At 57.4% G+C, this 16688-nt stretch overlaps 1 protein-coding gene across 1 annotated transcript; it reads right to left on the bottom strand.

The window, feature by feature from the left end:
• Nucleotides 1–3109: 3109 nt before the first annotated feature.
• On the bottom strand, nucleotides 3110–12052 carry NLRP6 (NLR family pyrin domain containing 6). The gene is made up of 8 exons (XM_055300917.1): nucleotides 12003–12052; nucleotides 8396–8685; nucleotides 8115–8153; nucleotides 6127–7849; nucleotides 5232–5324; nucleotides 3940–4110; nucleotides 3669–3836; nucleotides 3110–3248 (listed from the first exon to the last, which is right to left on the bottom strand). The coding sequence occupies exons 1-8, from the start codon at nucleotides 12050–12052 to the stop codon at nucleotides 3110–3112; spliced, it is 2673 nt and encodes an 890-aa protein (XP_055156892.1).
• Nucleotides 12053–16688: the final 4636 nt, after the last annotated feature.

Here is a 16688-nt window from a genome sequence, read left to right as displayed (position 1 = left end):
GCTTGGCTGGGCCTGGGGGGCGGGGCTCACCGCGGCCGCCCCGTCGCCGGAAGGTCGTGCTGTCCCCGCCCCCAGGGCCGCGCGGGGCGGGAGGAGGGGAAGGCGGGGCGGAGGGGGGCGGGGGGCGGAGGGGGGCGGGGTCCCTCCCCCGGGGCGGTGCAGGGCGGGGCGGGGTCCCTCCCCCGGGGCGGTGCAGGGCGGGGCGGGGTCCCTCCCTCGGGGCGGAGCGGTGGTGGGGCCGGAGGGGGCGGTGGGAGAGGTGAGGTCCCTTCCCCAGGGCGGGGCGGGGCGGGGTTCCTCCCCCGGGGAGCGGGCCTGGCGCCGCTGCTGCGCGGGTGGAACCCGCGGGAAACCGCGTGAGGAGCACACTTTGAACAGTGACCTTAGGGACGTGCCTGGGATGGATAGAGGACCAGGGCCCGTGGCTCGTGGGGGGCCCCGTCCGCTCCCGGAGGAGCCCTTCACTTCGCCGCACCTTGGCCCCCCTGCCTCTGCTCCAGGCCCCCCCTGCTCCCGGCCCCCCCCCGCCTCTGCTCCCGGCCCGCCCCCCCGTCCCGGCCCCCCTCTGCTCCCGGCACCCCCCCCCCCGGTCCCCCCCCCCCCGCCTCTGCTCCCGGCCCGGCCCGCCCCCCCTGCTCCCGGCCCCGGCCCCCCCCCTCCGCTTCTGGTCCCGGAGCCCCCTCTGCCTCTGCTCCAGGCCCCCCCTGCTCCCGGCCCCCCCCCCCCCCCCCCCGCCTCTGCTCCTGGCCTCCCCCCCCCCCCCCCCCCGCGCTCCCGGCCCCATCCCCCGCTCCCGCCCCCCCCCCCCCCCCCCCCCCCGCTTCTGCTCCCGGAGCCCCCTGCCCCCTGCACACACCCCCATTCCCCCCCCCCGCCCCCCCTGCTCCCGGCCTCCCCCCAATCCCGGCCCCTCCCCCCGCTCCCGGCCCCCCTGGCCCCCCCCTTTGCTCCCGGAGCCCCCCCTGCCTCTGCTCCAGGCCCCCCCTGCTCCTGGCCCCCCTCCCCACAGGCCCACGGGGGCTCCAGGGCGGCACCAGCTGCACTCCCTGGCCCGGCCTGAGCCACAAGCCTGTGCTCCGGCACTAGGCACAGCCAGAGACGCCCAGACCCAAGGAGCCCCTGGAAAGCAGCTTCTCTCGGGGGGGCCCCCCCCCTCGCCTCCCCCCACAGGTGCCGGACACCGCCTGTGCAGCTGCTGAGGCCTGTGCTGTCCCCACACCCACTTGGTTCTTCACTTGCCAGGGCTCCCCGCTCCCCTGACCCCAGGCAGCCTCTTGAGGCCCAGCGGGCTCTCTGCTCTGCTCTGCCCTCCAGAGTCCTGGTCCCTGTGGACACCGAGCCGCGGCCACCCTCACAGTGCCCAGGTCGGGCCGGGGCCTTCTGCTCAGAGGCCTGCGGGGCGGTGCCCACCTTGTCTGGAGGACGGCCAGCTGGCACCCCAACCCCACCCTGATCCCCTCCTCTCGCCCCGGCTGCCACTCCGGCCTTCCGGCTGCTTCTGCAACGGTCCAAGCATGCTCCCTGTTATGGACTGAATGTGTGCCCCTAAATCCTCGGGTTGAAATCGGATTCCAAATCTGACCTTATGTGGAAGCGGGGGCTTCGGGAGTTAAGGAGGTCAAGAGCTGGGATTAGAGTGGGATTAGAGCCCTTCTAGGAAAGGCCTGGGAGCCACTGAGAGAAGAGGGAGCCAGAGGACAGCCTTCTGCGGCAGGAGGGGCCTCACCACCTGGACCCTCGCTCCAGCGCCGGAGAAATAAACTTCTGGGAAGCCCCCCAGTTTATGGCGTTTTGTCACGGCAGCCGGAGCTGCCCAAGACACTCCTCGTCACGGCCTTGTCCTTGCTGTAACTCTGCCTGGAACATTTTCCCGTCCAGACCTTCTCAGGGCTCGGGGCTGGACATCTTTCTGTTTTCAAGCACCCTGCGCTCGGTTAGACTTTCCTAGACTCCTTACCTGTAACCAGAACCCCTGGGCCACATGGTCTCCCTGCACTTGGCCCTGCTTTACGCTCCTCCAAAGCCCTGGCTGGCCCCTGTCTAAACCTGTTAGTCTGTCTTCCTGGCAGGTGCAGGAGGGCAGGGGTTTTTGTCTGTTTTGTGGGATGAATGGCTGGACTTGAACACTGATGATGGAAGGGGGATTTCCCCCGAGCAGGGAAGGCACTGACCCCCTTGGTCCTCATCCACCTGGACCTGAGGTCTCAGGAACTGGCTGAGCCCCGCGGTGTTGAGCAGAGACCCGAGGCTTTGGGGGCTGTGCACCGCTGGCCTGTCCATCCAAGCCAGGCCTCACCTCAGAGCTCCCTCTGGTCAGGCTGCAATCCCGAGCCTCAGTTCCCTTCCTGGGAAATGGGGAATACAGCCCCACCCCCTGCGGACAGGTTGGGGATCAGAGGAAAGATTGTGAACAGTCGTTAGGGTGCTTGGCCGCGTACAACAGAAATCAGCAGAAATGAATCCAGGATTAATTAATTAATTAATTCATTCATTCATTCATTCATTCAAAGGAGAATGTATTATCAGTGTTGGGGGCTGCTCCGTCTCCCCTTTCCCCTGGTGTTCATCCCTGAAGACCCAGACAGTGAATGGGCACCTCTGGACTAGAACCACACAGCCTCAGGGATGACCAACCCCCAAATTCCTGGGGAGGGACGCCCACCTTTGGTCAGAGGTCAGCCCCTGCTTGGTCCCCTGTGGCCAGAGGCAGGGCTGTGGGGCCTGTATACAGATGGGGATGGGGTCAGCGAAGGGGTCCCTCTGCACTGAGCACACCAAGTAATGGCCAATGCACGGCAGGTGCAGGGTAACTGGGAACTGTTGGGGTCGTCACTGCTGGTGGCCTCTGTTGGGGGAAGGCTCGAGGGCCCCAAGACAGAAAGGTGGGTGGAGCAGCGGTGGTGGTGGGGGAGGAGGGGTTCCTGGGCATCTGAGACAGAGGCACAACCTGTGCCTAGGCTGTGAGTGGAGGGGACACCTCCCGTTTGCCTGCCCCCAACCTCTTGGGCTCAAGAGCTGCCCAGAGCGGAGAGCAACACCCTCCTGCCCGTGGGATGAGGAAATCTACTCCGTAGGGCTGACTGGAGTCATCCCTCTGACCTTCAGGGCTTCAGAGTGCACCGCTGAGTCCCTTGGAAGGCTTGGGGTGACTGTCCAGGGCTGGGTGGATGATGACCAGACCCGGCTTTGCTGTCTTCACTGCCTGCAGCTCCTTCAGTGACTCCTTGCTCAGCTCCACGGAGGTCAGACTGTGGCCGTGCACACGGAAGACAAGCAGGATTTGGTTGGGGAAACTGAGGCCAGGGCTGGGGGGACAGCCGTGCGGGGGCAGTGATGTGATGTTGGCCTGGGCTGTGCTACAGGCACACGGTGCCAGAGGCTGGGGAAGGGGTCAGGGGCTGGGAGCTAGAGCCTCTGGGGGAGTCCATGGGCTTGGGGATCACGGGCCGACTCACATGGGCACCGGACGACAAGTGGACGTTTGGTCTGGCTGGGTGCTGGAAGCCAAGGGCTGGGGCCAGGGCTCTGGAGCACAGGGTCTGAGTGTGGCCACTCGGGGGGCCCTGGGAGGGGCTCTTCTTCAGGGTCCGGGGGGCATCCCCAGTCCCCCAGCCCAAGCCAGGTCTGAGAGGCTGCGTTGGCAGCACCTTTCCCGCCCCTGCGTCTACCTGAGGGTTTGCAGGCGGCATCCTGGGTGCTGCAGGGCCGCACACAGGGAGGTGACCACGGGCCCCGGCAGCTGGCAGTCGCCGAGATCCAGGGTGGACAACGCCACGCTCTGTCTGAGGATGCTGATGATGTACTGAGGCGCTTCCTGGAGGCTGGGCTGCTGCACCCTGGGGGAAGGGGGGCCTCAGGCGTACTGGGGGGCCCCGGCCCTCCGCCTCTGCCCCCGCCCTGCCCCCGGCCCTCCCGGGGCTCCTCCGGGCCAGGTCTCACCGGAGCTTCTGCACGTGGCACTGGGGCCAGGCCAGGCCCTCGAGGAGCATGCGCAGGCCCGCCTCGCTGAGCTGGTTGTGGAGAAGGCCCAGCTCTGTGAGGGCCGGGGCCTCCCTCAGGGCCTCAGACAGGTCGCGGCACACAGAGTCAGGCAGCTTGCAGCGGCACAGCCTGCGGTCAGAGCACACGGGTCTGCCTCCAGGCCCCGGGGCCGCGCTGCTCTACCCCAGCTCTGCGCACCGTGCACCCCTTGGGTGGCTGCTTCAGTCTGTAGACGTGTTGGCGCCAGAGGAGCAGGGTTTCCCTGTCCTTCGCCACCACCCTGTGTACCTGGGGGCCACGTGCAGTGGGCCGGGCTGCACTGCACGGTCAGCTTCCAGATGAGCCAGTTTAGAGCCTGTGCCAGCCCGTTTAGTTGCATATGGTTGCCTCTCCAGCTAGGGTAGGCCACAGCTCATCCCCTTAGCCGGTCCCCAAGGACTGAGCGGCTGTGTTGGTTCTCCTTTCCTGCTGCTCTAAATAACGCCTGGTGAACACCTTACGCGTTCCATTTCGTGGCAGATTGGCAGGCCAGATGTGCCCGTCCCCTGCGTGGCCCCGCTCCCCCCCAGGTTGCTGGAAATACCGTCCTACCGAGCTGTGTGGCCAAGTCACCGTGGACGTGCGCCTGTCCCTATCTCGCTCGCCATGTCCCCTCCGGCACGAGTTCCTACCGCTTCTCTTACTCGGCTCCCTTGGTGACAGTCGTGTACTCAGGTTGCCATACTCGATCCCATACCAACCCTCGAGGCAGGATCGACTGGCTGCATTTCGTGGGTGAAGAAACGAGCTCAGACAGACCGTCCTGGCCAAGGGCTGGGCGGCCTGGACTCAAGGCCTGTGCCCCGCACACTTCCCTCCGGGGCTTGTGAGAGTTCACAGGGACTGCCAGGCACTTTCTAACAGGACCTAGCAGCCTTCCTTTGTTTGCTTGTTTTTTTAATTTGGAAGGAAAGCACGTTCTGGTCTTCTTTATCCTTCTCCCAGAATGCTTAGCTGCACCCTACTTTCCCCTCAAACTGGGGCTAACCCCTCCTTCCTATCACCTAAGTTGGTGATGGAGCCCCTGTCCCCATCTCTTCCTCCTCCACCCTGTGTGGCTACAATCTGTTGACCCCAGCATGAGACACCAGAGGCCACGGGCTCTCAGCCTGTCCCCTGAGCCCTTTCCAGACAGGGCTACTATGCCTCTGTCCCTGCCTAGAGTATCCTGCTTTGCATCCCTTCCAAGGGGGGCGGGCATGGTCACTCACGTCAGGCTGTTCAGACCACAGTGTTCGTCAGTCATGGCCTCGAAGAGTGGACGTAGTGGAGAGGGCTGGGGTTTTCTCTTGCTGGCTTGTGAACTGTTAGGAGAGAGAGCAAGGTGAAGCCCACCTGTCCTCTATCAATCCCTACCTCTTTCCTGTGGTCCTGAGGTGTCAGAGCTGACGCTGCCCTTTGACCCTAAACTGAGCCAGGATCCCTCTATCCCCTTCACGCCAAACCCAGAGTGAAATTATTCATCGGTGGCCGCAGGCACCTTCATGCTGGAGCAGTCTATGTGGGTCCAGCAGGGGGCATGTCACCCACATTCTGAGGTGGGTCAACCCTGGCACCTGCAGTGGGCAGCCCCAGCTCCAGCCCTTCCCGACATCCCGACATTTGTCATCTGAACAGATGCTGAGCAGGGGGTCAAGTGCCGGTTGGAGCTAGAACCACTTGCCCTGAAGGAGCTGAGGGTGTGGGGAAGGAGACAGAGCTGAGTGGAGGTCATGGCATACAGTGGTCTATAGGGCACTTCTGGGGGCAAAGGGGTCCCAGGCCAGCTGGGGGAGCCTGGGAAAGTGCTGATGATAGATAGCAAACAGAGTGTTCTGGACGGAGGGAAGAACAGGTGCCAAGGTCAGGGCACAGCAGGCATGGGGCATTCCAGACTGTATGAGAAAGCTGGGGCGAGCCGCATAGCCATGCTCGGAGGTTTGCCATGGATGTGGACGGCTGGGGATTGGCAGGGCCAGGGCTCCCCGGGGAAGGACACGGACAGAGGGACACTGGGAGGCTGCTTTACAAGGGGGTGGGCTCCTCTGGGGGAGCAGGAGGTGGGTGTGGACCCAGTCCTCCTGCAGGGATGGATGCACGGACACACGTGCCCCCCCGCGGACTCACGAGCTGCCGCCCAGGCTGCTGTGCAGTCGCTTCATCAGGCTCTTCTTCTTTTTCTTCTGTGCGGGGGCCAGCCCACAGCTAACCAGTCGCAGGGCCTGCCCGGGCGGGCAGCACCTGACGCAGTAGCTCAGGATGACCAGGTCCATGCGGCTGAGGCGCACCCTCTCCAGCTCCAGCTCCGGCAGGCAGCGCAGGGCCTGGCGCACGAAGGCATCCTCCTGCGTCTCGTACAGGCAGTACAGCACCTCCAGCGGGTAGTTGGGCTCACACTCCTCCTCTTCGGGCTCCTCGGCGTCCTCCACGGCCTCCGTCCCTGCCGTCTTCTCAGGTGCCGCCCTAGGGCGGCCCTGGCCCTGTTCCTGCATCCACAGCAGGACATCCCGCTTCACGTGCTCCGGAACCACCACGCCGAAGTGGCGCTGCATGTCGGACACGCGATCTGGGTTCAGCAGCCCGAAGAGGAAGCGCGTGGTGAGCGTGAGGTGGCTTTCGCCCCACAGAAGTGCCTGGAGATCCCGCTCCTCCTCCAGCAGGTAGGACAGCGCCGAGAAAAACTCCTGGAAGCTCTGGTCCATGAACTGGTAGGTGACGTCCGTCTGCAGTACCCCTGGCAGCTCCTTCTTGCTGAGAAACAGTGTCTGGACTTTAGAGCCGCGAAGTTCCAGTCGTTCCAGGTCCTTCTCTGCGAACTGGGCCCGGTGCCCGAGGGTGCCTTCGCGGGCCAGGCGGCACAGCTTGCGCAGCTCGGCCCGCATCCGGGGAGCATCGGCGGCAGGTGCGGAGCTCAGCACGCTGATGATGAACAGCAGGTACACGGACGTGGTGGTCTTGGAGGTGCGCGACAGGTCCTGGCCGAGCTCGAGCTGCTGGCGCAGGACGGTGCACACGATCCAGCACACGAAGGGCACGAAGCACAGCGCAAAGAGCGTCTCGTTTTCCTTCACGAAGCGGTAGGCACGCTCCGCCAGCCTCTCGTCCCGGAAAAACTTGTGGAAGTACTTCTTCTTGTCCTTGTCGGAGAAGCCGCACACCTCGGCGCACTGCGGAGAGCACAGGCGGTCCAGGAGCCTCCCGGGCGCCGTGGCGCGTGCAGTCACCAGCAGGCGGGCGGTGGGCAGCAGCGTCTTGCCCAGCAGGCCGCCCAGCACCCGCGCGGCGTCAGCCACCTGGGAGGGGTCGGTGCAGGGCGCCGCGTGGGGCGCCAGCGGGGGCAGCTCGTCCGCGCCGTCCAGGATGAAGAGCAGCCGCTCCGGCCGTGCCAGCATGGGCTTCAGGGGCGCGCTGCGCTGGGGGCACTGGTCCAGGACCAGGTCAGCCAGGCTGCAGGTGCCCGGGCGCTCGAGCAGCTCGCGGCAGGGCAGGAAGAAGGCGAAGTCCACCTGTCCGTGGTACAGCTTGCCGGCCGCCCAGTCGTACAGGATCTTCTTGGCCGCCATGGTTTTGCCGATGCCCGCCGGGCCCTGCAGCACGACCGTCAGGGGCCGCTGGCCTTCCTCGTCACGGCCGAACAGGCGGTTGAAGGTGTGGGTGTCGGAGCGCCGTGCACACTGGGGCTTGGGCTCCAGCTCCTCCGCGCACCCTGGGGCCTCGTCGGGCAGCGCAGCGCCCTCGCGTGCGATCAGCAGCTTGGTGAAGCGCTTGTTGATCTTGACCGAGCGTGCATTCCTCTCCTTGACCTTGGCGTGCTGCTGCAGGACGTGGTCCCGGTACTTCTTCTTGTACTCTGGTGGGCGCCGGGGGGGGGGGGGGGGCAGGGAGGGCAGGAGGGAGGATGGGGACGGGAAGGGACGGGCGGTGTCAATGGGCCGCCTCCAAGGTCCCCAAGCCGCCGGGTTCAGGGCTGCCTCCCCAGCCAGCCTTCCCACGCGCTCCCCTCCCTGGGATCAGCTGTCAGGCTCCTCCGACACACGTGCTGCCAGTCCGAGGGCCCCTAACCCGAGGGTCACTAACCTGCTTAGGGCCCACGCTTCCCACGGAGAGAGACCTACCCGACACGGAGCGCAGTGTGGAGGAGCTGGGGCCGAGCCCTGGAAAGGAGACCTGTGGTGAGGCCCCGCGAAGGTGCAGGGGCCGGGCGGGGGCTGCAGCGGGAGGGGTGCAGGGATGCCGGGGCGCAGAGGGGCACGCTCAGGAATGCCCAGGATCCCAGCCGCGGGCGCACCGGACCTTTTACAGGGAAGCGGGAAGGATGAGGCCCGGGGCCCAGACTGTGCTCAGGCGGAGGCCAACCCGGAGGCAGAGACCCAGGCAACCCCCCGCCCACGCTCACGCTGCAGCTGCTGCTCCTTGAGTCGCGCGGCCACGTCCAGCATGTCCGCCCTCTTCAGGGTCTTTCTGGTCACGTCCAGTGCAGGCTCCGGCCCGTAGAAGTGGGTCAGCTGGGCTGCGAGGTCCATGGCGTCCAAGCCATCCAGCCGCCCCCACGGGATGTTGCGGCCGTCCAGGGTCGCATCCCGCAGCTTGTGGCGGAAGCGCTTCAGCTGCTCCTGGTTCAGGTCCTCGAACGTGGCCTGCAGCAGCTCCCGCACTGCAGCCACAAGGAGCTCCACGCTGCGGGGGCTGCGGCATCAACAGGTGCGTGCACGGTGACCCTGGCGCTGCCTCACCGCCCCCCCCATGCCCTACTGAGTCGGGGCCCCAGGCTCAGATGCGCCCCCATCCCTCCAGGTGACCCCAGGCACTCAGCGGGGACAGAAATCTCTCCTCAGGACCTGGGGTGGGGGGCGTATGGAGGGAGTAGGTGGGGTTTGCTCTAAGGCTGTGCCGCCTGCTGGTGAAATGGGGTCACTCCGGGGCAGGCACTGGCCACCCTGACCCAAGGTAGGCTGCGCCTTCCTGCTCTGCACCTCCCTTCCCCTGTGCTCCCCACACGCCAGCCTAGGCCAGGTCAAAAGCCGAAAACGAGGTGTCCACAGGGCCTTCACGATCCCTTTTCCTCTCTTCCCTGCCCCTCCCCTGGGAGCCTAGAACAGAGCTGGCCTCAGCAGACAGCCAGGCTCACCCCCTGGCCCAGCTGCTCCTCAGCTCCCCATGCCACTCATCTCATGGCACCCTCTGGTGGGGCCCAGGCGGATGCCTAGACCACCCGCAGAGTCCGAGCCCCTCTGGGGAACAGACCCCTGATGCCTTCTGTGCTGAAGGAGTCCCTAGAATCCTGAGCCTGGGGGTGTTGGGGGGAGATTGTGGATAAGCAGGTATGAAGCCCCAGGGAGCGAGCAGGGTGAGGTGAGGCCGTGGAGGGCTTCCCGAGCGATGACCCTGAATGCCAGCACTCACCTGCAGCAGGCCTCTGGTGGGTCCATGGAATCTGGCCCCTAGGACTAGCACTTAGTGGGGATCAGAAATGTGATCTCTCCTCAGGTTGACCGGAGCCAAGCTCTAGTGGAGTTGTTGTCCAGCCTCGTCCATGCCCCAGGCCCGAGTGCTCTGGCTCAGCCAGGACTGAGACCTCCGTCCAGCAGTTGCCGAGCTCCCCAACTCAGGCACTGTGGTACACACTCACAATCACCCTTTAAGAGTTTTTGCTTGGTGACCTTTGATTTTCTTTTAATCTTTTTCTCTTCCTGTGCTCTGAAACCCCGTAGGGTGTGGCAGCAAGGCATAGCTGTGAGCAGGTGACTGCAGAGTAGGGTGGACTGTGTGGGGCTCAGAACTAGACCTTTGGCTTTAAGGCCTCAAGATAGCTTGGATTCTGAAGGCAGCAGGGAAGAAGGGCTTCTAAGGGAGAGGGGACGCTGGGACTTGCATGCTCTTATCAGGGAAAGGAAGGCTGTCACGTGGGCCAGGGAAGGGAGCTCTGAGGCTTCCCAAATCTGCCTTGAGCAGGCTGATGGGAAGAGGTTTGGAGGTGAGGGGTGTGTGGGACCGATGTGGGACTATGTGTGACCAGATGAGTGTGAGGTTCTGCTGACAGCGTCTGTGTGTGTGTGTGTGTGTGTGTGTGTGTGTCTGGGTCTATCTGTGTGACCATGTTAATACTGTCTTTGTGTGACTGTATCTGTGGTCGGCTAAATAATAGACCCCAAAGCCTATTGGGGTCCTAATCTCTGGAACCTGTGAATGTCCCCTCATATGCCAAAAGGGGCTTTGCAGATGTGATCGAATTCAGGGTCCAGAGGTTATCCTGGATTGTGCAGGTGGGCTGTAAGCACCGTCTCCAGGGTCATGGATAGTGGCAGAGGGGGAGTCAGTGTGACACTGAAGCCAGATGCTGGGCTGCTGGCTTTGAAGTTGTAGGAGGGGCCGTGAGCCCAGAGCCCAAGAAAGCAGCACTAGGAGCTGGAAATGCAGCTCGGAAAGGCAAGGCGAGGACACGTCCTCTAGAGCCTCTGGAGGGGATGTGGCCGAGCCAGCAAGGGGAACCCAGCCCAGCGAAACTGGTTGTGGACTTCTGACCTGCAGAACTGTGAGAGAATAAATGTGTGTTGCTTTAGGCCAGGTTTGTAGTGGCGTTTACAGCAGCCGCAGAAAATGAACTCAACGTCTCTCTGAGCATTTCTGGGAAACTGCAAGAACAGGTGTTCTGGAATCGTCACTGCCTTTCCGGCCATAAGCCATCCTTGTGTTTAATCTTGCTTCTGCCAGGAGCCTCGAGAACTGCCCCTTGGGATGAGAATCCAGGGTCCTGGGGGCATCTATTCTGACTGCCCCCATCCACCAGGAGGAGGAGACTCACAGAGGTGCCCATTTCTTCCTGGCTTTTTAAATTTTTCTGTTTAAAATAAATAGATCCGTGTCTCCCTGAGGTGGGCTCAGGCTTTTGTAGGTCTGGCTCCATGTAGCCACACTCACATCTGCCTGAGGGTAGCCCCTCCCTCACTCCTGCTCCCTGAATCCCTGCCAGGTCCTCACCCATGTAGCCGGGCAGCCTCCGGATGCAGGGCAGGGTCGGGAGCAGAGAGCCTGGAGGGGCTCTGCCAGCACCCGAGGACTCTATGAGCACGAACAGGTCTCTTTGCCCCTACAGAGCACGGGAAGGTAGGGGCAGTGCACGCGCCCTGTATGTTGAAGCAGCTTCACCGGGCAGGCCCAGAGTGGGGGCGAGGCCCTTACTCCAGGCCATGGTGTGGGCAACACCCAGCCAAGCAGAGGAGTGGACTGAGTCTCCTCGGAGTCAGGGTCCTGGAGACAAGCCCTTAGCACAGTTGGGCCTCGGCTGCCGGGGCAGGTCGGGGTTTGGGGTGCTACTGTCGTGAGCTCTTATGGGGTCCCAGCTCCTTTGACCTGCTGGCTCCTGACTTAGCTCCTCTGACACGGCTGGCATTCTTTAGAGGCAAAGCAACAACAAATAGACGACATGTAGGTGTGTCAGGGCTGGACCGTGGGCCTAATGTGGGGCCTGCACAGCTGGGGGGACACTGCAGGGCCCTGGGCAGCAGCCCCTGTTCCAAAGGCCCCAATGCACCCCCTCAGGTCCCCTCATGAAACCCGACTCCGACCCTGAGACACTCTGCAAACCCTCACTCCCCCAGGCAGAGACAGATGTCCCAGTGCTGTGATTCTCCTAAATGCACATTCGCTTTTCCTCTCCACAGTATAATTTCTTGAAAGCAAGTTCTCTACAACTACACTGTCCCCCTTTCATTGTCGTCTAGGACAGAAAGTGCCACCATCAACAGCACCATCTCCTAGCCAGACTGTCGGGATCAAATCCTGCTTCCACCACCCAGTAGCTGGATGACCTTGGACAAGCTCCTTAACCTCTCAGAGTCTGTTCCTCACCCATGGGAGGCCCGGCAACGGCACTCCGGCCTGCAGGAGGACACAAAGCCTGGCCCACTCTGTGTTGCCTGTTCCCGGCTCTCCAGTCCCGGGGATGGCCTCTCACTGTGAAGCTCTGGGTCATCGAGAACACCCTGCTTTCTAAACTTGCTCACCTGTCCCCGCACCTAACGCTGCTGACCATGAGCTTTTCCTTGAAGTGCATGCTCCCTTCCTTCCCTCAATCTCCCAAACAGAGGGGAGCGCTCAGAGCCGGCACTGAGCTGGAGGAAGGGCATGCATCTGCCCGCCCAAGGGCCCCGAGGCCTGTGATTTGGGCGTTTCAAGGTCATCCCCATCTCCTAAGATGGACCCTCCTTAAATGGACTCTGGGCCCCACAGACTCTCAGCAGCTGCTGATAACAGTCCTGGAAAAGGCTTTGATAGTGGGAGCCAGTATCGGGGAGCCTTGTTGTGAGCCAAGTGTGGAAGGGATGAGGAGAGGAGGTTGGGAGCAGGTGGAGGGGTGCAGTTTGGGGGGTGGAGACAGCCAAAGGCTTTCTTTCTTAGAAAGGGGTAGCCAGGGGCACCTGGGTGGCTCAGTGGGTGAAGCATCTGCCTTCAGTGCAGGTCAGGATCCCAGAGTCCTAGGATCAAGTCTCACTTCTGGCTTCCTGCTCTGTGGGGAGCCTGCTTCTCCCTCTCTCTCTGCCTCCCCCACCACCAAATCTCTGTCTCTCATAAGAAAGAAACAAAGAAAGAAAGAAAAGAAAAAAGAAAAGAAAAGAAAAGAAAGGCAAAGCAAAGCAGGAGAGGAAAGGAAGTGGAGGGAGGCGGTGTGGGTATCCCCACACGTTTAGCTGCTGAGCAGGGCCACTTCCAAAGGCGCAATCTTGAAATCTTTGCCAAGTAACTTAGACTGCATCGTGAAATCCCTCGAAGGTCCCTACAGCTGATGGACCTACAGCTGACCCATCCTCTGTGTGCTAAAATTAGATAACTTGGCTGAAATGGGCAAATTCCTAGAAAGACACAAACTATTGAAATGGACCAAAAAAAAAAAAGTCTGAATAGATCTACAAGAGATTGAATTAATAATAAAGAAAAATTCCCACAAAGAAAAGTCCAGGCCCAGACAGCATTTCTGGTGATTCTATCAAACATTTATTTATTTATTTATTTATTTATTTATTTATTTATTTATTTTTTCTATCAAACATTTAAAGCATTCTAAACACTCCCTCACAAACGTTTACAAAAAACATAAATGAGAAAAATACTTGCCCAGCTCATTCTGTGAGGCCATATTTCCCTGATACCAAACAGACAAGGCAAACACTTCACAAGAAGACTAAAGACCAGTCTCCCTGATAAATAGACACACAAAAAAATCTTCAACAAACTCCTAGAAAACAGAATCATTAACATATGAAAAGAATTACAAACTGTGGCTAAGTGGAATTTATCCCAGTAGTGCAAGGTTGGCTTGACATCCCAAAATCAATCAGTGTAACTGGGAGTCTGTGCTGTGCCCCCCACCAGTCGGCGCTGGCCAGGCAGCCTGGCTGGTTCTCGTTCCCCTTTTCTCTGATGAGGGTTTTCATTGCAGTGATTTGCTTCCTTTTATACATTCGTACACTGGGAGTTTGGGAGCTAGATGTCTTGTCTTTTAGCCTTCAGAAAGTCTGGTGGCTCAAGACCAAGGAATCAGCGAGGCTGGTTCCTTCTAAGGCATTTCTCTCAGACTTGTAGACAGTTCTTTCCTCCAGGATCTTCACATAGTCTGCCCTCTGGGTATCCAATATGGATTTTAATACATCCTAACCTACCGAAGGATGGAAAATATTCAGCCCCAGCCCTCTCCAGCCTTTCTATCTCACTCAGAGAAGAATTCAGAAGAAGCTGGGCGGGGGGGGGGGGGTAAAAGCTCACTAATAGAACAAAGATACAGATTACATCAGACCTCTCTTAGAAATCACGCAAGCAAGAAGAGTGGAATGAGGTATTTAAATTGTTGAAAGAAAAAAAAACCCATCTACCTAGAATTCTGTAATGAGTGACATTATCCTAAAGTGAAGGCAGGAATAAGAGCTTTCTCACACAAACAAAAATTGTGGAGATTTGTCACCAGAAGATCAGCCCTGCAAGAAATGTTTTTTTTTAAGACTTTATTTATTCATTCATGAAAGATGCAGAAAGAGAGAGAGAGAGGCAGAGACATAGGCAGAGGGAGAAGCAGACTCCACTCAGGGAGCCCGTCGCAGGACTCGATCCCAGGTGTCCAGGATCACACCCCGGGTCGGAGGTGGTGCTAAACCGCTGTGCCACCCAGGCTGCCCTGCGAGAAATGTTAATAGGAGTTCCTCAGAGAGAAGAAAAAGAGTATAGGTCAAAATTCAGATCTACATAAATGAAGAGGACTACTGAAAGAATAAATGAAGGTAAAATAAAATATTTTTCTTTTATTTTTTAAAAAAGATTTATTTATTCATTCATGAGAGACACACAGAGAGAGGCAGAGACACAGGCAGAGGGAGAAGCAGGCTCCCTTGCCCAATGTGGGACTTGACCCCAGGACTCCAGAATCATGTCCTGGGCCAAAGGCAGATGCTCAACTGCTGAGCCACCCAGGCATCCCAAAATATTTTTTCTTATACTTAACTGATCTATCAGTTTGTTCAAGATAATAATAGCAATATATTGGTTGAATGTAGCTTGTGAGTAGGGGAGGTGTGTGATAGTAATGTCATAAGGAATGGGAGGGAAGAATTGGGAATAGCCTGTTATAAAATACTTGCACTATCTGTGAAGTGGTGCAGTATTAGATGAAAGCAGACTTAGCGTACTGTAAAAGCAGGTTACAGATTCTAGGGCAACCAATGCTTCTTTTTTAAGTATTTAAAAAAGAAGTATAGTCGGGGTACCTGGGTAGCTCAGTCAGCTAAGCATCTGACTCTGGATTTCTGCTCAGGTCATGATCTCAGGGTTGTGAGACTGAGCCTCGCATCAGGCTCCAGGCTGTGTGTGGAGCCTGCTTAAGATTCTTTCTCTCCCTTTCCCTCTGTCCCTCGCTCCCTGCTTGTGGTCTCTGTCTCTGTCTCTCTCTCTCTCTCTCCCTTTCAAAAAAATAAAAATAAAAAGGAGTATATTTGATATGCTAAGGGAAGAGAGAAACCAGAATGATGTAAAATACTCAAAACCAGAAAAGGCAGAAAAAAGAGTGGAAGGGAAAAAAACCAGGAAAGTGAAGCAAAGGCATCAAATAGCAAATGGTTACAAATGTAGTAAATACTAATTCAACTATATCAATAATCATTTTAAACATAAGTGACCTAAATACCAATTAAAAGAGAGAAACTATCGGAGTGGATAAAAAGCATGACCCAAGTGTATGTTGTCCATAAGGAACCCACATTAAATATAAAGACACAGATAGGTTAAAAGTCAAATAGTGGAGAAAGATATACCAGGCTAATGCTAATAAAAATAAAACTGGGTCAATTAAGGTGGTCAAAAGGTACAAAATTCCAGTTATAAGATAAATGATCACTGGGGATGTAAAGGACAACATGGTGACCGCAGTTAATGCTGTGGATGCTATGCATATACGAAAAATGTTGAGAGTAAATTCCTGAGAAGTCTCATCAAAAAGAAAAGAAGGACATTTTTCTTTTGATATCTATTTGAGATGATGGATATATATGTTTTAAAGATTTTATTTATTTGACAGAGAGAGAGAGAGAGCACACAAGTGGGGGGGGCGGCAATGGGGAGAGGGAGAAGAAAGCTCTCTGCTGATCAGGGAGCCTGATGTGGGGCTTGATCCCAGGACCTTGACATCATGACCTGAGCCGAAGGCAGACACTTTACCAATTGAGCCACCCAGATGCCCCTGAGATGATGGAGATTAACTGAATTTATGTGGTAATCATTTCATGATATGTGTAAGTCAAATCCTTATGCTGTATACCTTAAACACACAGTTTACAATCATTTCATGATATGTGTAAGTCAAATCCTTATGCTGTATACCTTAAACACACAGTTTACATGTATGTCAGTTGTTATCTCAATAAAACAGAAAAAAACTAGAGTAGTTTTATTAATTTCAAAAGCAAAGGCATCAAATAGCAAAGCAGACAAAGCATATTTTAGGACTAAGGAAAATCATCAGAGATAAAGAGGGGCATACATAATGATAAAGGGTTAATCCTCCAAGTAGTCATAACAATCCTTGACGTGTATGCACCTAGTAACAGAGTGTCAGATACCTGAGGAAGAAACTGATAGAATTTCAAGGAGAAATAGGTGAACCCATTTTTATATTTGGAAATGTCAATACCCCTCTTCCAGAAATGCACAGATTTAGCAGGCAGGAAATCAGTAAGGACATAGTTGAACTTAGGACCATCAATCAACTGGATGTAATGGGCATCCATTGACTACTTCAACCAACAACAGCAGAACACACACTCTTCTCAAGCTCATATGAAACATTCACCAAGATAGACCACATTCTGGGCCATAAAACACACCTTAACAAATTTAAAAGAATAGAAATCATACAATGTTTGTTCTCAGATCACAGGAATTTAACTAGCATTCAATAACAGAAAGATACCTAGAAAATCCTGAAATATTTGGAGATTAAACAACACACTTTCCAATAACGCAGTGGTCAAAGATGAAGTCTCAAGAGAAAATTTAAAATATTGTTGCCCAAATGAAAAGGAAAAACAACTTCTCAAAATTTGCAAGATTCATATAAATTGCTGCTTAGAGGAAAATTATACAAAAGAAAAAAATTCCAAAATCAGTAATTTAAGATGCTACACTGAGAAACAAGTGGAGGGGAAGGCAAG

This window comes from Nyctereutes procyonoides, unplaced genomic scaffold (assembly GCF_905146905.1).
Source record: "Nyctereutes procyonoides isolate TBG_1078 unplaced genomic scaffold, NYPRO_anot_genome, whole genome shotgun sequence".
Classification (NCBI taxonomy): Eukaryota; Metazoa; Chordata; class Mammalia; order Carnivora; family Canidae; genus Nyctereutes; species Nyctereutes procyonoides.
The sequence above is the reverse complement of the archived record's forward strand: the minus strand, read 5'-3'. Positions and strand labels throughout refer to the sequence as shown.